This window comes from Nelumbo nucifera, chromosome 6 (assembly GCF_055504915.1).
Source record: "Nelumbo nucifera cultivar China Antique chromosome 6, China Antique-T2T, whole genome shotgun sequence".
Classification (NCBI taxonomy): Eukaryota; Viridiplantae; Streptophyta; class Magnoliopsida; order Proteales; family Nelumbonaceae; genus Nelumbo; species Nelumbo nucifera.
The window spans coordinates 62,723,043-62,747,528 of record NC_142654.1 but is presented as its reverse complement, the minus strand read 5'-3'; the positions used below and the strand labels follow the sequence as shown (position 1 = coordinate 62,747,528).

The 24,486-nt window shown below is 42.7% G+C and overlaps 2 protein-coding genes and 1 non-coding gene across 6 annotated transcripts; 2 read left to right on the top strand and 1 right to left on the bottom strand.

Annotated features, from left to right (window-relative positions):
• Nucleotides 1-1,042: 1,042 nt before the first annotated feature.
• LOC104604334 (transmembrane protein, putative (DUF1279)) lies at nt 1,043-21,905 on the top strand. 4 transcript variants are annotated; one of them, XM_088890844.1, is made up of 2 exons: nt 1,043-1,649; nt 21,260-21,905. In XM_088890844.1, the coding sequence occupies exons 1-2, from the start codon at nt 1,206-1,208 to the stop codon at nt 21,329-21,331; spliced, it is 516 nt and encodes a 171-aa protein (XP_088746970.1). In that variant the 5' UTR covers nt 1,043-1,205; the 3' UTR covers nt 21,332-21,905. The 4 variants fall into 4 exon arrangements, with proteins under 4 accessions (XP_088746970.1, XP_088746969.1, XP_088746971.1 ...); XM_088890843.1 differs by lacking the exon at nt 21,260-21,905 and adding an exon at nt 13,012-13,788; XM_088890845.1 differs by lacking the exon at nt 21,260-21,905 and adding an exon at nt 15,301-15,336 and having other exon boundaries at nt 1,046-1,649.
• Nucleotides 15,123-15,229, bottom strand: LOC148791117 (small nucleolar RNA R71). The gene has a single exon (XR_016078034.1). It is a non-coding gene; the product is annotated as a small nucleolar RNA R71 (small nucleolar RNA).
• Nucleotides 15,711-17,221, top strand: LOC104591089 (uncharacterized). The gene is made up of 2 exons (XM_088890842.1): nt 15,711-16,945; nt 17,086-17,221. The coding sequence occupies exons 1-2, from the start codon at nt 15,711-15,713 to the stop codon at nt 17,168-17,170; spliced, it is 1,320 nt and encodes a 439-aa protein (XP_088746968.1). The 3' UTR covers nt 17,171-17,221.
• Nucleotides 21,906-24,486: the final 2,581 nt, after the last annotated feature.

The following is a 24,486-nucleotide window of genomic DNA, read 5'->3' as shown; positions in this document are numbered from 1 at the left end:
GAAAACCAACGACCAGTGCGGTTCCGGTTCTAGGTCGGTTTTAAAACATTGTATATGGGCGTATATGAAAATCCAAAGTCCAGACTATTTTGGTCTTAATGTTGTGTTTGGTTGTAATGCAAATAGATTTGCACTGATGCAAAATTATAGTGGTGCAAATGATTTTAGTGTAAATTTTGACTTATTTTTGTATCAAATTTTAGCCTATTTTATTTGACTGCAGTAAAAATGAAGTAAATTAAGACATGAAGCAGAATAAAATAAAATCCAAAACAAAATTAAATGAAAATTTGTATTTTTATCATTTGGACTCTCATACATTTATACTAACACAATTAAAATTGCACTGCAACCAAACATAGCCTAAGGCTCTATTTGGAAGGAGTACAAATACAAATATGTAGAGGGTAAAAACCTTATATTTTGTATTATATTATATGTATTTACACTATATATATTTGCATTTGTACTCTTTCCAAACAGCCTAAAGAAATGCCTTGAGCCCAGGTAGAGCTGTTAACGGGTCAAGTTTGGGCTGGGACCAGCTAGAACTGGAACCGACCTGATAGGAAATATTGAGCACCCGGAATTGAATTGGACGTGACAGGGTTTGTAAATTTTAGATACAAAACTGAGCCAATCAGTTCTCTGGACAATCAGGTCTGATCCAACGAGCCCAATTATAATAAATAAATGAATATGTTTAATATATATTAAATATTATATATAATTTATTTATATACATATATGTGTATGTATGTATATGTATTATATGAATATAGCTTGGATCGGATTTAAATTGGCTCGGAACTAGGTGAAACTGGTTCCGAACCGATAATAATCGGGCACTGTATTAGGACCTGGAACTGACCCGTCGGTTCCAGTTCTTGAAACCAGAACCGGTCCAATCGGTTCGGATCCATCTTCGATCCATTGACAGCCCTATCCCGGGCCTGGAAATTTCCGTGACGGGCGGCTAGATAATGCGGGTCCGAGCAGATTTCTAAACCGACAAAAGATGGTCATTTCTGTTTATATGTCTAAAATCGTTTTTCGCAAACAAGAACCCTAAACAAAAAGCCTCTCTGCCTGACTTTCTGCTTTTCCCCGTTTCTGTGCGCTTGTGTGCAATTTTTTGGGTTCCTCCCCTGAAATTATAACGGCGTAGCCTTCCGAGCTTAATCCAAAGGTCAATCTCTGGTTAAATGGCTTTCACAGGTCGATTGCGTGAACTGATGAAGAAGTATGGCAAGGTGGCTTTGGGCGTCCACTTCTCCGTCTCCGCTGCCTCCATTACTGGTCTTTACGTTGCAATCAAGAAAAACGTCGACGTTGAATCTGTCCTCAGCAAAGTGGGTATCTCCCACATCTCCAAAGAAGAAGAACAGGAAAAAGTGGAAACCTCTTTTTCTGAATCCGGAACATCGGATGGGTTCTTAGAAGAAGAAAGAATGGAACTACCCATCTCGACTGATCAACAGATGACGAAGAAGAACCGCACTGCTGAGCTCGCGGCTTCTAGTGGCGGAGCTCTTGCTTTGGCTATTCTATGTAATAAAGCTTTGTTGCCCGTCAGGATTCCGATCACTATCGCTCTCACGCCGCCGATCGCGAGATTCCTGGCGAGGCGACGAATCATCAAGAATCGTGTATGATCTTTATCCGGTTATTTATTTAATCCATCTCTCGCATGCTTTTTTATCTTTTTTATTGTTAGTCAAAAGTTTGTATCAAATGTGTTCTTTGAAGTGGATTTTTCCATACTTTGATAGATTTAGGTTATGGAACTATTTACGAATTGGAACTGGTTCTCAGAATCTCAGAATGGGTTAGTTTTTTCTTTTGCTGAGATAATGAGATGCCATTGTTTCTCAGTTCTCTAGGACCCAAGTACAGAGAGGAGGAATAGAAAAACAGAACAATTGCAAGTGTTGTAAGTGTTATCAAGAAAACAACTGCCCTCAGTGAGTCAGTGCCGATAGAAGAAAAGGCTTGCATAGTTGTTTTAATTTTTTTATTGAAAATCTATGTTCAGACTTCAGATGCTCTTTTACAATAAGCAATATACAAGTTATTGCAAATAGAGGACATTAAATCATGAATTAGAATTTTCCAAGTAGAAGTTTTTATTTTATTTTATTTTTTGGTACACAACTGGGGGTAGTCCATTCCCCAAACCCATAACCCCCTCCAACCTTGTTGACAGTGGGATCTGATCCCAAGTCTCCGCCACAACTAGCAAGAGAACTCACCAACTGAACTGAGCGACCATCAGTTGGTTTTTCTAAGTAGAAGTATTAACTTTGGCTGCTTTCCCGTCAGTGTGTTTGGAAATTTTATTAAGCACAGCAGTTAAAAGTATTAACTGCATGAAGATGAGGCGATTGAAAAGGAGCCCTACAGAGTGTATTGGGACTAAGAAGTCAATGGCCATATATTAAGCATATTGTTTCTACGTTACCTAGTTAGTAAATCTTTTATCTATATTATACTAGTGTAAAGGACATATATTGCATGTCATGAATAGGAGGTACATTTAGAGGGTTTTGCTTTTTATCTGGAGAAAAGTGTCATTGATGTGGAGCTGGTTCTATGTATTAAGGATTTGTTTCTTTGATCGGTTCTATATTGAGGGTTCATATTTAGCATGACTCATGATTAAATTTCATAATTATGCTGTATTTTTAATAGTATCCATTTACTTAACTATATTGGAACCTTTTTTATTGAGAAAGTAAAGTAATTCATTAACAAAATCAGAAATTTACAGTAGCACCCATGTACACTAGGACTCGTACATTGGGACTACCAACAGCCCTTGTGAAGTATTTTGACTGATGAATAGCGTATCCATATAAAAAAATTTTATGTGGAATCCTTTAATTTTTTTTTTTGATAATTGAATCCTTTAAATTTTTTATGGGCATGTAACCAGGAACATTGCAATCCTTTAATCCTTCCAACAATAATCTCCGCCTCCACAACGTTGTGCATTTCTTTCCCTCCAATTGTGCCAAAGGACAGCAAATTTAACCATACCACATAGCCCATACAATTTTCCCTTGCCTACCTAGACCCTCAGTCCCCCAACTCCTAAGAAACATCTGGGAAGCATCCCTTCCAGTTGAATGTGTCTAAGACCACCACCCATATCTCAGAGGAAACTGGGCAGTGTAAAAGTAAGTGGTTCACCAACTCCCTTGTAGTTCTACAAAAAGGACAATATATCATCTGCAACCATTCCTATTGCCAATAGTTGATCAATAGTGGAGCATTTCTCCAATGCTTTCCCCTCCGGCTGAAAGTGTCTTAAGACCACAGCTCATATCTGAGAGGAAACTTGGCAATGTAAAAATAAGTTGTTGATTGACTCCCTTGCAGTTTTAAAGAAAGGAAAAAACATGTCATCAACAACCATTCCTCATGCCAATTGTTTATGAATAGTGAAATATTTCTCCAATGTTGCAGTTCAAAGTTCAAACAGAGAAAGCAATTTTAGATGGTATGTTGGTACCTTAGGAAGTTAGGATTCCATATCCTCTTACTCATAAAGCCATTAAAGGTGATTTTCTAGTCTAGCTTTAAAAAGAAGGATTTACTCAAGAAGCACCCTGATCTTCTCCGCTCCCATCTTCTCTTATTCTGCTACTGTGTTTAACTTGCTGAATTTGATTCAAAAGTCCCCCCAAGACCTCAATTTCCCTATCATTCATGCAGCTGCACTGTTAAGAACTTCATGGTTCTTTTTAACAGAAACCACCCTGTTTCAGGCAATGATATTTTTCTATCAATGGCCTTAGACCACACCATTTGCAAGGTTCAAAGTATCGACACGTATTGGCCTGTATTGGCCGATACATATCGTTCTGGGACCCCTCTGATATGCCCCTACTGTGGGCGTATCAGAGGTCTGACCGGTTCAGGGGGTAGAGGAGACCTAAACCGGTTGCAAAAAAAATAAAAAAAAGGCTTGAAACACTGTATCGATTTACCGGCGTATCGGACGTATCAATATTTTGAACCTTGACCATTTGTCTTTGGAGTTAAAAGGTAAGCTTTATAAAAGAAACACTGTTATCTTAAAGTCATCCTTAAGGTATTCATTCTGTGGAGCAGAATCTACAGTAAGCACCCTAGCGTCCCAATAAGGGTCCATTGCTTGGTTTAATGGTAAATCTCAGGCTGAAAAGTGGGAGAACGTGGATTCAAAGGCAGAGGTTAGGTATGCATCCGGTCCCCACCCCTTCCAAGACCAGATAGCTGAGACCAACATTGGATAGTGACTGTTTTTAACCTTGCATCCCAATACTTACAGTTTATTGGAACACAATTTCCATATTCTAGTTCTGGCCTAGAAGGCGACCATTCATCATGTTGATGGACTACATCTACATGCCTTGGTACTTGGTAGGCAAAAATGCCCGGGTATTTCCTAGAAACCTTGAGTTTAATACATTTAAGGTTGAAAAAAAATAACACATGGAATATTTGAATGAGAAATGTAGGGCAGTAGGGTAAAAGTTTAATTCTTGACCAAACAGTGCCTCCCAACAATCAATCACCAGAACAGGAATAAGGTGTGGATCATATCAGTTTAGGCCTTCATGGAGGCTGTTGATATAAACTGTTGCAAAATACTGACCAAGGTACTAGCTTTTAGAATATACTTTTGGCTCCCTGCATTTAAACCAAATTGCCTTAAAGATTTTTTAGGTGCATCATTGAGAATAGAGTTGTATCGCTGGAAATGTTTCATTGTTTGGTACTGTGATGTATCTGTCTGGATAGTTTTTTCCTGTCTCTTCCTATTCTAGATCAAAAAACTAAAAAAAATCTGTCTCCTCCCAGTGTGCATTTTACCTGTAATTCAGGCTTGCAAGCATACTGGTATATCTTATATTGACTATTGACTGGTAACTATATGATATATCCAATAATGGCGACAAAGTCGATCTGGGTTCTCTAGCGACATTCATCAGCAAGTTCACCAAGAATGAAAACACAATGGACTTTCATCATCTAGCCCTGCATTCAGTGCAAAGAAGTGATTAGTGATAGAGTATTCACATCATCACATGTTGTGTTAGTAGAAAATAGCACAAGGCAAGAACCGTACAATCTTCTTACTACGTAAACATTATGCATCATAATTTCAGTTTTGGACTTTTAACTATGGCACTGCAACATGTTAAAATGGAAACCCTTGTTGTTAAGAGATGGGCTTGGTATGTGTTTCGTATAGCTTCTGGGTTTTTGGTTGCATGTTCCAGTCTTGATACCTGTCTTCAATTTTGATTTTTTGAATAAAGGAAGTTGATATGGCAAAATGAGTATAATCCACAGATTTCTTATGTGGCAATTTACAGTCTAATGGGTGTGGCAACTCGAGCTACATTACATCTCTTCTACTCTTACACTTTTAAAAAAGAAGATTTACCGAGAAACTTTGCGTTACAATCTGTTGTAATTTCAAATTGGCGTTCATGATAGCGAGCGGCTTATCCCACACCATTCTAACAGCTTTTTGTAACCTTGCATTGGGAATATCTCCCCATGAAATAAATCACACAAATACAGAGATATTCTTAATGCAATGCAAGTCTGTAAAAGCTGCTCGAACTCCATGATACCACCATGAAGTCCAGCCGCTATGGTTCTGACCTGTATGAGTGTAAGCCCATAGCCATGAACCATGGTCAGCTTCGTTAGGCATTGTCAACCACTCAGCCTAGTAACTTAAAAAACTCCCACAAAATTAGAAACCTATTATCATATTGATGGTACATGATCCGGTGTTCCTTCATGGAGGACAATTCGGATGTTGAAGTGGTGAGGTCAATTGGTTGAGCTACAAGAAAGTAGTAATTAGAGTACTGGGGTGTTTTACTTCGGGTGGGCATTTTGATGCTTAGGTCAATAAAGAGTATGAATACTAGAAAGTGAGAGAGCAATAGAATTATATCACCATGCCTTCTTTGACTAATGAGATGTCTTTATATAGGCGTAGATTGTTGTGGACTTTATATAGCACGTTTGAGATCTTCGGGAGGATGTGGTTTATCGGCTTGCCTCGCTAAGAAGTGGTTTTACACTTGAAGTTGGCTTTCGCATAAAGTGATAGAGCTTATCTAGTTGCCTCCGAAGTGGGTGGGGCGGGAGTTAGCTCCATTAGTGAGGAGATGTGATCTCGGAGATGATAGCCCACATGTAATGGATGTCGATCACTATGTGTCTACGTCATGCAGGTCGCTACCTAGACCATAGTGCGCTTTCTCGAAATGCACGAGGTACAGACAAATCGGCCCTAGCCGAGGTGCAGGTTGCTACCTGGACCTCAGTGTGCTCTCTCGAAATGCGTGAGGTACTGACAAGTCAGCCCTAGTCAAGGTGCAGGTCGCTACCTAGACCTAGACCTATTCACGAGCCGGGCTTTGGGCCAGAGCCCATTCAAAATTTGGCAAAAGCCAAGCTCGAGCTTGGCCCATGAACAAGTCTACCTGGACCTCAATGTGCTCTTCTGAAGTGCGTAAGGTGTTGACAGGTCGGCCCTAGCCAAGGTGCAAGTCGACCATCATGTCATGCAAGTCGCTACCTGGACCTCAGTGCACGAGGTGTTGACAAGTTGGCCCTAGCCAAGGTGTAGGTTGGCCATCACGTCATGCAGGTCGCTACCTAGACCTCAATTGGGTTGGTGAGGCCTCAACAGGTGGTCGCCCTTCGCGCCAAGGTTTCTAGCTCGGTCATACGGTGGCTAGCTCGATCCTGACGAGGTGTCTACAAGTCAGCCATGGTGAGGTGGTGACAAAACACCCATAGGGTGTGCGAGGCACACCCGACGTGGTTCTGAGGAGGTCTCTATCATTTTGGCTAAGACAAGTAATCGCCTACAAGGTGTTGGGGTGTTATGCAACGGTTCTAGGATGCCACGTGGTGTGATGTCATTGGAGGGCCAAATTGCCCCTCATCAATTGCCTCCACTCCCAAGTCAAGGTCGGTTTGGCAAAGGGAGTAGTTCATAGTAGGTATTTGGCTCAAAGTGACTTAATTCAACTAGTTCGTTAGTGCCGTCTTGGTTTGCTTGCCCGAGCTAGAAGAGTCTAAGGGCTGAATGCAACACTACATAAGACATTTCCATCTTGACCATCAGGGCATAGGAGCGAACTTGTCAACACGAGGAGAGGAAGAGCGGGTACTCCGAGGACATCCGTTGAGCTAGGGATGTAGTCATCAATGAGTTCCGTTGTTCACCCGAGCGCCTTAAGAGTAGAGTTCATCATGCCCGCCCTCAAGAAGGGCTTCAAACTGTCACTGCTTCCTCAAGTCACTCTACTCACATAGACTTCGATGCGGTGTCCCTCAAGTCGGTCCTCGAAGGAGTGGCCGACGAGGTTGACGCAGAGCCCGGAACCGAGGTGGAGGATAACGAAGAGGGCAACAAGAATGATGCTGGTGAGGGTGTTATTGACAAGGATGAGGACAATGCTGCATGTTTAAGCAAGCCAAGGTGCTTTAAGCGCGGGTTGGTCATCTATCACCGATGTGTTTTGAATAGGTCAGCTTGAGGAGCCTTAATGCTAAAAGCGGTCTGGCTTGTCCAGCTCGCCAAAGCGGGTGGTCATCTGTGGATTTTTAGCCTAGGTGCGGGTATTGTGGGTCGGGTAGACAAGTTCGTAGAAGCGGGTGGTCATTAGGTGAGAACTTGGTTGGTCGGGGTCTTGTCCCACATAGGTTAAAGCTGTAATGAGCCTTACACATAGTATCTACGCAAGTTGTCGATGTTCCATGCATGGGGAACCTGCCTCCCCTCGAGGGTTTCAAGCTCATAAGTCCCCGGTCCTATCACTTTGGTGATCCTATAGGGGCCTTCCTAGTTAGGTCCCAGCTTCCCTGAGCCCGACTCAAGTACCATAACCTTCTTAAGCACTAGGTCACAAGCTCGGAACTGGTGTCTCTTAACTCAGGCATTATAGTACCAAGCTACCATTTGTTGGTACGTGGCGGTCCGGATGTGTGCTAAGTCTTGGACCTCTTGCACCAAGTCAAGGTTCGTCCGTAGCTCGTCTCCGTTAGTCTTTTCGTCTTATGCTTCAGAGTGCAAGGTTGGCACCTCGATCTTGATAGGAATGACGGATTCTGTATCATATGTCAAGTTGAATGGTTCTTCGCTAGTTGCCATCTTGATCATCGTGTGGTATGCCCATAAGACACTAGACAACTCGTCCACCCACAAACTCTTGGATCGGGAGAGCCGAGCTTTAATACCTCCCAAGATTGCTCTGTTGGTCACCTCAGCTTGCCCGTTTGCTTATAGGTGAGCTATCAAGGTGAGACTTTGCTGGATCCCCATCTCGGTGCACCAGTTTTGGAACTTGATGTCTTCGAACTTCTTTCCATTGTCTGAGATCAACACGCAAGGAAGGCCAAAGCGGCAAACAATATTCTTCCAAAAGAAGCCTTGTACATTCCAAGCTATGATAGATGCCAACGGCTCGGCTTCTACCCACTTAGTGAAGTAATCCACCATGAAGACTAAGAACCTCCATTCGGTTGCCAATAGGAAGGGACCGAATATGTCGATCCCCCACTGTGTGAACATCCACGGGCTAGTCAAGTACTAGACTTGTTCATGGGCTGGGCTCAGGCCGGGCTTTCACTTGTTGTTAATGCAAAATCTTCAAGCCCGAGCCTAAGCCCTGCCCAACCATCAAGCCTAGATCTTAGGCCCAAGCCCGAGCTCGAAGCCTGAAACACCTGTATAATCCTAATAGGATTTCTTGGCACCTATAAGGTTGTATCATGATTTTTTAACACCTGTAACGTGATTTTTTGACACGTAGCTATCAATTATAGTTTTTCTATGATTTAATCAAAGATATCCTATTTTAAATAGTAAAACAAAGAAAGAAAATGTCAATTCTAAGTTCTAAATGTATTCTTTCAATACCAAACAAAGGATAACCTGATGAAAACAAAACATAACCATTAACTAATCTCAATCTTTGTTCCCAAATAAAAAAATTATAAATCTATCCATTCTTGAAACCAGCGATCCATTAATAGAAAACCATACTTGATGTAGGGTGATTTGGCCCGACCTCATTGCATAGGGACATGTGAACATGACCTGGCTTAAGTGACAATTCAGTGTGACAGCCTGGCCACTACTCGGCGCAGCGAGCTCGCCGAGGCCCAGCCAAACGACTCGGCGGGTGTGACAGCTCATCAAGAAGCAAGGCCCAGCTCACCCAAAACCTGAGGGTGGAGCACCCCGAGCTCCCCCATGCAAAGGGACCCAAGCTCCTCCTGAGACCCGAGCTCCCCCTTCCTAAGAAGGAAGCACCCCAACTTTTGGCTAAGTGTCCCAGTGGAGAAACACCTTGGGACAGCACCATCAAGACTCCTATTCGTACTTGCTTAAGGCTCGCCTCTAGTGCGGGCACCTCGGTGTACCTCGGCACCTCGGTGCAAGGCAAACCTGCCCCAGGTGGTTCGATGCACAGTAGCTTGGAAGACTGCAGGGAGATCTGCCTGACATCTGTGCCTACCTGACATCCGTACCTGCCAGATCCGGTGGCAGTGCTCGGATCCCTTGCCAGGCGGCATTCTGCCTGCCGTCTCTGAAAGGCATGGCATGCCTGACGAGTCCGTACCCTGCAATAGTAGCCTGTAGCAGTAGCCTGCACCTGCCACCCCTATCCTGGCAGTAACGGCTAGGGCAGTGGCTGTTACGCTTGATGTGACCGAGCTCCGGTATAAAAGGACCCCGACCCTCACGCAGCAAAGGTATCGAAGCTAGCACTCTCAGCACTCTTAACTCTCTATGTCTTCTTTAAGTTTCCTCAGAGTTCTAACTTAGCCATCGGAGTGTTCCTGCCGGGAGAGCTCCCCGGGAACCCTTCACCTTCCTCTTCCTCTCAAGTGTTGTCCGTCACAGGTAGGAGCAAACTCTCAACCAATTAGGAGTGCCCAGATTGTGCTGCATCATTTGGCGTCGTCTATGGGAACACTTCAAAAGGCCTTCCTCTAACTTCTATGAAACCTTCTCCCAAGAACTCATCAGCAACACCTATGGCTTCCTCCAGCAACGCCGGATGCCGGAACACCCCTGAGGAACAACCCCAGTTACCCACCGTTTGCATCGGGCAGTTCACCGTCCCCCTCTCTGTGGACGGGGTTCCAAGTCTGAATGTGCCTCAAACGGTAGCACCCGTGACTGTTCCACTGCCTTCGGCAGTCGGAACAACCTTCGCTGAACCCACCATGCTCTCTCCGGTGGCCAGCCAAGGTCAGCTTGAAGATCTGATGCAGTGCATGCGAGCAATGCAAGCTCAGATGCAACAGTTCCAGCAACTCCAATTCTACCAACAGCAAGTGCTGCACCAAGTTTCCCAACATCAGTATCAGCAACAGTTTCCTTCACTCCCTCCTTGGCATCTAGCTGCGCAGCCGACCAAGCCTCACCGCCGGAGTGAACTTCCTTCCCGCCGAGGAGAGACCTCAGTATCATCCCATGGAAGGAAGGAAAGACCCCCTACCCCCGCCTCGCGACCTGCAGTTAGGTCGGGGGCCTCCCAGCTGGTTAGGCCGGTGTCACCTTAGCGCTCATAGTTCGAACCTCCCTCGCCGAAAACCGGTTCGAAGTGCTAGCCGACAACCTGGAACAAGGTCCCTCTGTTCGCAGCTACTGATATCCGTCCGAGCTTTTCCCCGGGCCCATCGAGCTCAGTAATACCGAAGCCAGCAGCACCAACGCCGAGCCGACTAAGAAGCAGCGAAGGCATTGCCGAGCTCGCCGAACTGCCACGCGCGACCTGCCCGAGCTTGGAGGCAAGGTAGAGGTAAATTCGGGCGAGGTAAAAGCTACACCGCTTCTTTCAGTTCCCTCCCCCTGTCACCAAAGCTCCTTGTTGTCTCTATGCCAAGGGACTTTAAGCTCCCCCCGCTGGACAAGTACGATGGGTCCTTCGATCCCAACGACCACGTGGACGCCTTTCAGTCCCAGATGCATCTAGCCAGAGCGAGCGAGTCTTGCATGTGCGTGGCCTTCTCCACTACTTTCAAAGGAGTAGCCCGCACTTGGTACCGAAACCTCGCACCAGGTTCAATAAGGAGCTGGGCGCAGTTCGTGCAGGTCTTCACCTCCCACTTCATCACTAGTAAAAGATGCCCGAGGACCCAAGAAAGCCTCCTCAGCATAGTCCAGAGGGAAGGAGAGTCCATCCGGAACTACATCAAGCGATTTAATGACGCTTGCCTGCAGATACCCGACCTAGACCCCGCAGTTCGCTGCGGCCAAGCGGGGCATTACCCACAAGGAGTTCAAATGGCATGTGGTGGTCAACCAACCCAAGACCGTGACCGAGTTCCTCGAACTGGCAGATCGGTTCATAGGGACAGAGGAGGAGATCAACCAGAAGGGCGAGCAAGCCCTTGAAAAAAGAAAAAGGGAACCAGAGCCCCCAGCTCCAAGTGACAACAAGAAGAAGAAGGACCAAGCTCGGGGGGCGAAGCCAATTCAGCCTTTCCGAGCTCCGGCAACAGAAAGGGATTATACGCCCCTCAACACAAAGCAGGCCGAGATCCTCATGGCGATCAAAGACGCCCCATATGTGAAGTGGCCACCTCGGCTTAAGGTCGATCCCAATGTTAGGAATAAAAACTTGTATTGTAGTTTCCATAGAGATCACGGTTATGGTACCGAAAACTGTAAGAACCTCCGCGACGAGATAGAAGAACTTATCCATCGCGGATATCTGAGAAATTTTGTACAGCATAATAATAATAATAAAGCAGGTCGACACGAGGAGCAGAATAAAGAAGCTCCCGAATCCAACAGGCAGGCAGAAAAGCCGCAGAGGCAGCCTCCCGACGAGAGACCAGTTCGGGGGACCAACCATGTGATTGTCGGGGGATCTATTGTCGCAGGTTGCACTTCAGCAGCAGCTCGGTCATCAGCCCGCGAGGCCGCCAGGGAAGAACTTAACCCCACAAATCAGCCAAGGATGGAGGAACCAATCTTCTTCACTGAAGACGATGCGCGAGGGATCCATTACCACCATGATGACACGCTCGTCATAAAGATTAAGATCAACGACTTCAAGGTCAAACGCATCCTATTCGACTCGGGCAGCTCGACAGATATTCTCTTCAAGGCGGCCTTCGATCAGCTACAGCTCCAAGAAAGTAACCTGAAGCCCGCAAACACTCCACTCGTAGGATTCAGCGGTGAGGAGGTCAGGCCTTTAGGGAGTCACTGTACCTATGGAGGTCGGCACCTGGCCTAGTGTGGTAAGACTCAGCCACGAGTTCCTGGTGGTCGCGACCCCCTCCCCGTACAACGCAATAGTAGGTCGACCCATCACCCACGCCTTACGAGCAGTAGTCTCCACCTACCATCTAGCGATGAAGTTCCCTACAGACTTCGAAGTCAGAGTGACACAAGGTGATCAACTTGAGTCCTGCAAGTGCTACGTAGCCGCCCTCAAAGGAAAGGCCAAGGTAGCAAACGACCTCGAGCTAGAACGATCTGCGGAGCAGTTCACGGAGTGAGCCGCGCCTACCGAAGAGACCATCCCCATCCCGGCTTCGGCAGAGGACCCAGCTCGGGTACTTCAGATCGGTGCTTCTGTTGAAGAACCCCTGCGATCTCAACTGGTAAGTTTCTTACTCAAAATTTTAGATGTTTTTGCATGGTCAGCGACAGAAATGCCCGGCATAGACCCCAACATTATAACTCATAAGCTCAACACTGATCCTGTAGTTAGGCCCGTTAGATAGAAGAAACACAACCTAGCCCCAGAACGATGGAGGGCAGTCGACGAGGAGGTCGGGAAGCTCCTTGTAGTCGATTTTATCAGGGAGGTTCATTACCCGAGCTGGGTAGCCAACCCCGTTCTGGTGAAAAAGGCCAGTGATGAGAATAAAATTTATCATATTTTTATCCCCTAATATTCTGTCTTTTATACTGAATTAATACTTAATTAGACTCATAATTCTTGTATTTCGGTGCAGGGCATGGAAAGAAGTCGCAAGAAGGAAAACAAGGCTAATCGGATGGGTTTTCACAGTTTCGGCAGCGATCGGTAATCTGGGCCTAACTTTTATATCCGAGCTCCGATTGGTCTGATTCAAGATCCACTGGAAAGATATGAGAGAAAGCTACAACTTTCATGTTTTGGGCTTTCGCAGATTCGGCCTACATCGAAGTCAAATCCGGGCCTGAAGATGGAGCAATTTCGTAGTGAGGCCCAATTCCCAGCTGAAGCCCATTTCGCAAAAAAACCATGAAGCGGCCCAAGTTATTAAAGCAGCCCATTCGAATTCAAGAATTTTGAGAGTCCTCTTAGATTTAAATTTTAAATGTAATTCCAGAAAGATTAGGAAAGATTTAGATCATGAGATAGGAGATAAGATAGGATAGGATAGGGGGAGTTTGGATCAAGGCTAGATTATCCATTCTTGAGATAACTCCAAGTAATTGTAAGCTATAGAGAGCTGGGCGTACCAACCCTGGGGGGTATGACGAATTGCATTGAGCTATCTATCAAGAAAGGAGAAAACAAATCAAAAAACTTGGGGAAGGTGATCAAGAATTCAAGAAACCTCAAGAAGAAGGTTGCGGCAAGAAGAGGAGATCTCAGCACCATGGGCGAATTCATGAGTTCTTTCTTTCCCTTTGTTTGCTTTAATTCTTTTATCATGAACTGATTTGTTTTTAGCCAGGGCTGTGGAAAGCCTAACCCTGCTAATGAATATATTTTTATCTTTATGATTTATCCAAGATTATGATTTCCATACAGTCTATGAATTATTTTGCTTAATGTGATTAAAAGCTTGGCCACTTCTTAATTGATTTGGTTTATGTGAATGAATCGAGAGAGGAATTCACATAAGTTGACTGAATAGTTCATAGTGTGAATTGAATGGTATATATATATATATATATATATATATATATATATATATATATATATATATATATATATATATATATACATGATTCATCTGAATATAATGGTTTTCCTCGGACTTAATGCACTTCCATCTTGAGAGCTCTAGTCGAGAGATCGAAGGATTACCTGATGGGCGTAGTTTTAGTATATCTCGAGAGAGAATATTAAATAAAATTGGAAAGACCTCAGCTTATGGGAATGACAAATAATCTTGGTTAATCGAATCCATTAATATTCATTACATTGGTTAGGTGGACCAAAAGCCCTAGCGATTTCATCCATTGCATATTCGGTTAGTGATCACCCTTGCTTCTATTTTCTTTTTCTAGTTTTTATTTTCAGTAGTTCTTACTCTTAAAAATTTGAATTTCGATTGTCCAAATAGTTAGGGAAGACTGTGGTTCTAATACTTATTTTGTTAAATCCCTGTGAGAACGATATTTTTTATACTACTTGATAACTAGTGCACTTGCTAGGGTTATATTTATAGCTATCAAGTTTTTGGCGTCGTTGACGGGGATTTAATCATAAAATAATATTAGAACTTGTTAACCTTGATTAATTTGGATTTTTATTTCTGTTTTTATTATTTTATTTTGTTTACTTTTTCTTTTAGTTTGTTTGAATTCTTGCTTTGTTTAGATTTTTTTTTAGTGCATGACACACACTAGACAAAAAGGACTAGCAAGATTCGATCCTGAAATTGAGAGGACCATTCGCTTATTGCAAAGGAACAATAGAGGTAAAGCAAGAGAGGAGGTTGGACCAGCAATAGAAATTGAGGAAGAAATGGCAGAAGCAAATCGCACCCTCCTGGATTATGCTAGTCCAACCATTGATGGGGCGACTTCCAACATTTGCAAGCCCACAATTCATGCCAACATTTTTGAAATCAAGCCTGCAATAATTCAAATGATTCAGACAAGTATTCAGTTTAATGGGTTACCAAGTGATGACCATAATGCACACATTGTTAATTTCTTAGAAATATGTGATACATTTAAACATAATGGAGTTAGTGATGATGCAATTAGGCTTAGATTATTTCCATTTTCATTGCGTGATAGAGCTAAAGATTGGCTTAACTCACTCTCTGCAGGAAGTATCACCACTTGGAATGATCTAACCCAAAAATTTTTGGCTAAATATTTCCCACCCTCTAAAACAACAAAGTTAATTAATGATATTACTACTTTTGCTCAATTTGAGAAGGAATCCTTGTATGAAGCATGGGAACGATTCAAGGAGATGCTTAGGAAGTGTCCTCACCATGGGATACCAACTTGACGTCAAATCCAGACTTTTTATAATGGTATTACCCCTTCTAATCAATCTATTATTGATGCAGCTGCAGGTGGCACAATCATGAGAAAAACACCGGAGGAAGCTTATGACCTAGTAGAGGAGATGGTGTCGAACAACTACTAGTGGAGCAATGACCGAACCAATCAGAGGGGAGTACACCACATCGATTCCCTCGCAGCCCTATCTGCGCAACTTGCTAATCTGAATAAGAAACTTGATACTTTCAATATTGCAGCCATTAATGCATCATCTAGCATTCCATGCGACTTATGTGGTCAAATAGGACATACTAATTCTAATTGTCCATTAGGTAGTCATTTTACTTCACATGAGAATGTTAATTTTATCTTTCATACTTGCAGGCCGAATTTCAATCCCTACTCAAATACATACAACCCAGGGTGGAGGAATCATCCAAACTTTTCATGGAGCAACAATCAACAAAAGACACCCATGGGATTCCAACAACAACCGCCTCCACAAGAAAAAAGAAGTAATTTGGAAGAAATGATCTCTAAGTTCATTAATGCTACTGAAGCAAGGCTCAAAGAGCATGATAAGAGGTTCTTAAGTCAAGAAGCATCAATCAAGAACTTAGAAATCCAAATGGGGCAGATCGTGAATCTGTTGTCGGAAAGAAAAGAGGGACGGCTACCCAGCAACACGGAGAAGAATCGCAGAGAGCAGGTAAACGCCATAGCCTTAAGAAGTGAGAAGACAGTCGACGAAGCCCAAGAAGACGACAAGGAAGCTGATGTGGCCGATCTGCAAAAGGAGAATGAGGGAAGCACCCCTAAACTGAATTTACATGAAATTAAACTTCCTATCCCCTACCCAAGAAGAGTCTTGAAGGCTAAATTAGATAAGCAATTTGAAAAATTTTTGGAAGTGTTCAAAAAGATCCATATTAATCTTCCTCTTCTTGATGAATTGTCACAGATGCCGAAGTATGCCAAATTCCTGAAGGAGGTGATGTCCAACAAAAGGAAGTGGGAGGATTGTGAGATGGTAAAGCTAAACGAAGAATGTTTGGCCATTCTTCAAAATAAACTGCCTCCAAAACTAAAGGATCCAAGGAGTTTTTCTATACCTTGCACCATAGGCAATGCTGAATTCGAGAAAGCCTTATGTGACCTTGGCGCTAGTATAAATTTAATGCCATACTCTATTTTTAAAATACTTGAATTGCATGAACTAACATCTACCACTATTACCCTACAATTGGCCCATCGAAGCATTAAATACCCTAGGGGAATAGTGGAAGATGTCTTAGTTAAAGTAGGGAATTTCATCATCCTTGCTGATTTCATTGTGTTGGATATGGAGAAGGATAGATCGATGCCATTAATTCTAGGGAGACCCTTTCTTGCTACTGGTAATGCCTTAATTGATGTGCAAAAGGGTCAACTTACTCTTAGGATCAATGGTGAAGAAGTGATATTTAACATTTTCCAAACCCTAAAGTATCCCAACACGAGAGAACATGAGATATATGCAATCGACTCTATTAATGTGGTGGCAGTCGAAATTAATAAATCAAAGTTAGATGACCCATTTGAAAGCTGTATTATTAATTCTTGTGATGACATGCAGGTCATGGAAGAAGAAGTAAAAGAGGCGATGAATTTTTTAGAGGCTAGCCAAGAAGAGTGCAAGCCAAGACAAGGGAGATTTCTACCATTATATGGGTCGACCTCCTCTAAACAATTATTACCTTCCATCAAAGCACCTCCAGCTTTGGAACTTAAACCCTTACCCTTTCATTTAAAATATATATTTTTGGGAGAAAAGTCCACCTTACCCGTGATTATCTCTGCTGATTTGACAGGTCTCCGGGAGGAAAAACTGGTGAGGGTGCTGAAACAACACATACTAGCCATTGGATGGAGCATTGCCGACTTGAAAGGGATTAACCCCTTGGTATGCACACATAAGATTTTGATGGAGGAAGGCTGCAGTTCCAAGGCACAACTACAAAGGAGGCTGAATCCTAAAATGCAACAGGTAGTAAAAGCAGAAATTCTGAAATGGCTCGAAGCAGGTATTATCTATCTGATTTCTGATTCATCATGGGTAAGTCCTATTCAAATCGTACCAAAAAAGGGTGGGATTATTGTAATTCTAAATGGAAATAATGAATCAACTCCCACAAGAACAATAACTGGCTAGAGGGTGTGTATAGACTATCGGAAGCTGAATGAGGCCACTAGGAAAGATCACTTCCCTCTGCCATTTAGTGATCAAATGATAGAGAGACTTGCAAGGCACGAATATTATTGCTTCCTAGACGACTACTCCGGGTATCTTCAAGTACCTATTGCACTTGAAGATTAGGAGAAGACCACTTTCACATGCCCATATGGAACCTTTGCATTTAGGAGAATGCCATTTGGACTATGCAATGCGTCTGCTACCTTCCAACGTTGTATGATGTCATTATTTGGTGATTTCATCGATGACTTCATGGAAGTCTTCATGGACGATTTCTCCATCTACGGATCATCATTCGATGACTGCTTGCATTATTTGGAAAAGGTACTTCAAAGATGTGAGGAGTCTAATCTTGTTTTGAACTTGGAAAAATGCCATTTCGTGGTTAGGGAAGGAATCGTTCTAGGGCATAAGGTGTCTTCCAGGGGCATCAAAGTAGATAAAGCTAAAATAGAACTGATTGAAAAGCTCCCTCCTCCTCAATCATTAAAAGATGTTCGGGGTTTTCTAGGACACACAGGCTTTTATAGGCGATTCATTAAAGACTTTTCTAAAATCGCAAAGCCCCTGACAAATCTGCTAGTTAAGGATGTAGCTTTTGAATTCAATGATGATTGTTTGCATGCATTCAACACTCTTAAAGAGAAATTGGTTCAAGCGCCGATTGTAACAGCTCCTGTATGTGAACTACCCTTTGAAATCATGTGTGATGCAAGTAATGATACTTTAGGCGCAGTTTTAGGGCAAAGAAAGAATAAGAAATTTCATACCATTTACTATGCAAGTAGGACCATGAATGAAGCACAAAAAAATTATTCTACTACCGAAAAGGAACTACTTGCAGTAGTATTTGCTATTGAAAAATTCAGATCTTATTTGCTCTTATCTAAAGTTATCATATTCACAGACCATGTTGCCTTGAGATATCTGCTTGCTAAGAAAGATGTAAAACCTAGGCTGCTACGATGGATCTTTCTGTTGCAAGAATTTGATTTAGAAATTAAGGACAAGAAGGGTAGTGAAAATACTGTAGCTAATCATTTTATCAAGGCTGGATGAAAATTATGTTGATAATATTAATAATTCAACCTTACATGATGAATTCCCAGATGAGCAACTATGTGTGATTAATGGTAATAATGAACCTTGGTTTGCTGATTTGGCTAATTTCTTGGCAGGGAATGTGGTGCCTCTTCACCTGACATATCAGCAGAAAAAGAAATTTTTCTCTGATGTGAAGCATTATCTATGAGACGAACATTACCTATACAAAATCTGCAGGGACGGTTTGATAAGGAGATGTATTCCTGAGGAGGAAGTGCGAAGTGTTATAAAATTCTTCCATGACAAAGAAGTAGGAGGTCACCATGGAGCATCAAGAACCGCTTCAAAAATCCTCCAAAGCGGTTTTTATTGGCCATCACTCTTCAAGGATGTCTTTGCATGTGTAAGTGCTTGCGATCATTGCCAAAGGACAGGTAGTATCTCCCGACGAAACGAGATGCCCTTGAACAACATTCTTGTCTGTGAAATATTTGATGTATGGGGCATCGATTTCATGGGACCCTTTCCAAAATCTGTTAATAATTCTTATATACTTGTGGCTGTGGATTATGTGAGCAAATGGGTGGAAGTATGTGCATACCCTACTAATGATGCTCGAGTTGTCATTAAATTTATAAAGAAATTCATATTCACTCATTTTGGAACACCTCGAGCCATCATAAGTGATGGGGGGAAGCACTTCTGCAATAAACAATTTGAACAATTGTTAAACAAATATGGTGCTACAGACCGAATTGCAACCCCTTACCACCCTCAGACCAGCGGCCAAGTAGAAGTCTCTAATAGGGAACTAAAGCATATTTTAGAAAAGATGGTCACCACGTCCAGGAAAGATTGGTCATTGAAATTAGATGATGCACTTTGGGCTTACCGTACTGCATTTAAAACCCCAATTGGTATATCTCCTTACCAATTAGTTTTTGGCAAAGCATGCTATCTACCCGTTGAGTTGGAACATAAAGCTTATTGGGCTACCAAATTTTTAAATTTTGATATGAGCAATGCAGGTGATGCAAGGAAACTTCAGCTCAACAAGCTAGAAGAATGGAGGAATCAGGCATATGAGAATGCCCGCACTTACAAAGAAAAAACCAAAGCTTGGCATGACTCTCGTATTGCAGGGAAGGAATTCAAGGAAGGAGACAAGGTTTTGCTCTTTAATTCTCGCCTCAAGCTATTTCCTATGAAGTTGAAAACCAGGTGGAGCGGACCCTTTGAAGTGGCTAGGGTATTCCCTCATGGAGCAATTGAACTGCATAATGATGATGGGAGTACATTCAAGGTAAATGTACAGTGGTTGAAGCATTATATTGAAGGAGAGCAACCCATCCACCATGGGTCCATTCTCTCCTTGAAACCACCATGAGAGAAAGGTGAAAGTCAAGCTCACGACTTAAAAAGAGCGCTTATGGGAGGCAACCCATTAAGTTTAGTTGTTTGTTTTGTTCAGTTTTTTCTTCTTATGAGTGTGTTTTTTTTTTCTCGTATCTCACATCTGCAGGATCTCAACGAGGTATTCAGGGAAGTCCCCTTAATTCTTTCTCTCCTTGTTCTTTTTATGCATATTCCATACATTGAGGACAATGTATACCTTAAGTGGGGGGGGGGGGGGGGATTAAGGGGTTGATAAATTTTTTCTTCGATTAACTCTAGCATGCTTCGATCATCACTCTTTAACCTTTCCTTTTGAATTTTTTGTTCCCGAGAGACTTGTTTTTGAATGATTGCAAACCACCATGAATCATGTGCTTAGGTGAGATAGACAATAAAGGATGCAAGCAAATCTAGCTGAAATTTTTTGCTAGGGAAGGTACCTCAGTAGTTGGAATGATCAAACGAGCAAGATGCAATACAAATTTGACCCTTATGATCATTTGGTTTATGACCGTCAAACATGGTTTGATTATTCTAGAACTTGCTTTAGTAGACATGTTGAGACCACGGTAGTGAGTTTAAAGATTGGTATGAAAATGGTGATGCCATTTTTCGAAAAAAAAAAAGAGAAAGGGAAGAGGAGAAGAAATAAAGTGTAGTGTGAGATGGAGCATAAAATGCACTCACACTAAAAGCATAAGAAAAGGGTGAGATTGAGCATAAAATGCACTTACACTAAAAGCGTAAGAAAAGGGTGAGATGGAGCATAAAATGCACTCATCCCTAGATCCCAAACCCCTTGTCACCTTTTGAAGCAATGAACTCATGCTAGTGGTGGAGATGTGATATATAAGCAAGCATATAGTAATAACATTCCTTGTTTTGACTTATTTGAAAAAAATATATATATTTTATTATTTGAATCTTGCTGCATTCTGATTATGAAAACAATGAGTGCTTACTTTAGTCCTAAAATGGTTCATGCGACAAAATGCCTGCTTCCCTTGATTGTTGATTTCACTTGGGAACATGAGGATTGGCGATTTAAGATGATTCTTTGACAAGTTAAAGAGGAACAAGAAGTGGACGGATGGAAGGATCATTAAATACTGGATCAAGGCATGCAAGAGGTCGAACATCCTATTAAGAATGACCTCCGAAAATTTTAGTAGTTAGTCAGCTTGTCTTGTTTTAGTTTTGCTTCAGTTTTGTCTTGCCCGAGGACGGGCAAGAGTTTAAGTGTGGGGGGATTTGTTGAGAATAAAATTTATCATATTTTTATCCCCTAATATTCTGTCTTTTATACTGAATTAATACTTAATTAGACTCATAATTCTTGTATTTCGGTGCAGGGCAAGGAAAGAAGTCGCAAGAAGGAAAACAAGGCTAATCGGATGGGTTTTCACAGTTTCGGCAGTGATTAGTAATATGGGCCTAACTTTCATATCCTAGCTCCGATTTGGCTGATTCAAGATCCACTAGAAATATATGAGAGAAAGCTACAACTTTCATGTTTTGGGCTTTCGCATATTCGGCCTACATCGAAGTCAAATCCGGGCCCGAAGACAGAGAAATTTCGTAGTGAGGCCCAGTTCCCAGCTGAAGCCCATTTCGCAGAAAAACCATGAAGCGGCCCAAGTTATTAAAGCAGCCCATTCGAATTCAAGAATTTCAAGAGTTCTCTTAGATTTAAGTTTTAAATGTAATTCCAGAAAGATTAGGAAAGATTTAGATCATGAGATAGGAGATAAGATAGGATAGGATAGGAGGAGTTTTGATCAAGGCTGGATTATCCATTCTTGAGATAACTCCAAGTAATTGTAAGCTATATGAGAGTTGGGCGTACCAACCCTAGGGGGTATGACGAATTGCATTGAGCTATCTATCAAGAAAGGAGAAAACAAATCAAAAAACTTAGGGAAGGTGATCAAGAATTCAAGAAACCTCAAGAAGAAGGTGGCGGCAAGAAGAGGAGATCTCAGCACCATGGGCGAATTCATGAGTTCTTTCTTTCCCTTTGTTTGCTTTAATTCTTTTATCATGAATTGATTTGTTTTTAGCCAGGGCTGTGGAAAGCCTAACTCTGTTAATGAATATATTTTTATCTTTATGATTTATCCAAGATTGTGATTTCCATACAGTCTATGAATTATTTTGCTTAATGTGATTAAGAGCTTGACCACCTCTTAATTGATTTGGTTTATGTGAATGAATCGAGAGAGGAATTCACATAAGTTGACTGAATAGTTCATAGTGTGAATTGAATGGTATATAGAAATATATATACATGATTCATCTGAATATAATGGTTTTCCTCGGACTTAATGCACTTCCATCTTGAGAGCTCTAGTCGAGAGATCGAAGGATTACCTGATGGGCGTAGTTTTAGTATATCTCGAGAGAGAATATTAAATAAAATTGGAAAGACCTCAACTTATGGGAATGACAAATAATCTTGGTTAATCGAATCCATTAATATTCATTACATTGGTTAGGTGGACCAAAAGCCCTAGCGATTTCATCCATTGCATATTCGGTTAGTGATCACCCTTGCTTCTATTTTCTTTTTTTAGTTTTTATTTTTAGTAGTTCTTATTCTTAAAAATCTGAATTTCGATTGTCCAAATAATTAGGGAAGACTGTGGTTCTAATACTTATTTTGTTAATTCCCTGTGGGAACGATATTTTTTATACTACTTGATAACTAGCGCACTTGTTATGGTCATATTTATAGCTATCAGCCAGCAGTAAATGGCGCATGTGCGTCGACTACACCGACCTGAACCGAGCTTGCCCAAAGGACTGCTTCCCACTTCCCAGGATCGACCATCTAGTGGACGCAACCTCGAGGCACGAGTTGCTAAGCTTCCTGGACGCCTATTCGGGCTATAATTAGATCATGATGGACCCAGCTGATGAAGAGAAAACTGCTTTCATAACCGAGTTCGGCCTGTACTGTTACAAGGTCATGCCCTTCGGATTGTAAAACGTTGGGGCCACTTTTCAAAGACTTGTAAACAAATTGTTTGAGCCACTAATTGACAAAAAATTAGTGTGTTATGTAGACGATATGGTCGTCAAAACCCAATTTTCACATGATTTAATACAAGATTTACATTCAATTTTTGAAATTTTGCGTAGATTTAATATGAAGCTAATCCCCAACAAGTGTGTCTTTGGTGTCACCTCGGGTAATTTCCTAAGGTACATCATTAACCGGCAAGGCATTGAGGCCAACCCAGACAAACTCAAAGCCATCCTAGAAATGAGACCACCCCGAAAATTAAAGGAGGTCCAGAAGCTAAACTGTCGGTTAGCCGCTCTGAGCCACTTTATGTCCAAGTCAGCAGATCGCTGCCTGCCTTTCTTTAAGGCTATAAAAAGCAAAGGCTTTGAATGGACCGAAGAGTGCTAGCTCACGTTCGACAAGCTCAAAAGGCACCTCGCCAGCATCCCAGTCTTAACCCAATCCAAAGTGGGTGATGTTTTAGAGCTATACCTCTCGGTAAGTGACGAGGTGGTCAATTCCGTACCAATAAGAGAAGTAGATCGGGTCCAACGACCCGTCTATTATGTTAGTAAAGTGTTGCAAGGAGCAGAGACCAGGTACCCAGAGATAGAAAAGTTAGCCTATGCACTGGTTATAGCAACCCAAAAGGTCCGCCCGTACTTCTAAGCTCACACCATCGTTGTCCTTACCAGCAAACCTCTGAGGCAAGTTTTGCTCAAGCCCGAGGTCTCGAGAAGGTTGATAAAGTGGGCCATCGAGCTCAGCGAGTACGAACTTTAGTATAAACCGCGAACTTTTATCAAGGCCCAAGCCTTGGCAGATTTCGTCGCAGAATGCACCTTTAGCTCTGAAGTCCCTAGGCCGGTGGAACACAAGGCCCCTAGTACGGGAGAGCTCGGGGTTCCCGGACTGGTTGAACCCGAGGGCCGTGAAGTAGCAACCAACGCGGCATCTCTCCTAGTTAGGCCAAGCGCGAGCTGGGACGAGAAACCCTGGATCCTTCATGTCGATGGCTCGTCAAACCGACAGGGCAGGGGAGCTAGGATTGTTTTGTACGAGCCAAGTGGTGTGAAACTGGAGTACGCACTACGCTTTGAGTTCGCAGCATCCAACAACGAAGCAAAGTATGAGGCGCTACTAGTCGGGCTGGATCTGGCAAAGGAAGTGAAAGCCAAACACATTGTCGTCTACAGCGATTCCCAGCTCGTGGTCAATCAGGTTATAGGTGAGTACGAAGCTCGCGAGCCAACCATGGTAGCATACTTGGCCAAAGTGAGAGGAGCTCTGCTCAACTTCCGGTCACACTTCATCCAGCAAATCCCGAGGTCAGAGAACGCTGAGGCCGATGCCCTATCCCGGTTAGCTAGCACTGGTGATAACACCATGAGGACTGCGTATATAGAGAACTTGCCTCGGCCTAGCATTACCAGGGGGCAGAGGAGGTCGCTCCCGTTGTTCAAGCAGAGCTGAACTGGATTGATCCGCTCACGAGCTTCCTGCTACACGGGACCCTCCCTGCATATCGAAATTCCTCTAGGAGATTAGAGCGCCAGGCAGCCAAATACGTCG

Bases quoted from the DNA above. Each gene is read 5' to 3' on its own strand.
- LOC104591089 (XM_088890842.1), top strand. From the start codon at position 15,711: ATGGGATTCCAACAACAACCGCCTCCACAAGAAAAAAGAAGTAATTTG. The intron at 16,946-17,085 runs GTCGACCTCCTC...CTGATTTGACAG, and splicing joins AGATTTCTACCATTATATGG to GTCTCCGGGAGGAAAAACTG.
- LOC104604334 (XM_088890843.1), top strand. From the start codon at position 1,206: ATGGCTTTCACAGGTCGATTGCGTGAACTGATGAAGAAGTATGGCAAG. The intron at 1,650-13,011 runs GTATGATCTTTA...ATTTCGGTGCAG, and splicing joins GACGAATCATCAAGAATCGT to GGCATGGAAAGAAGTCGCAA.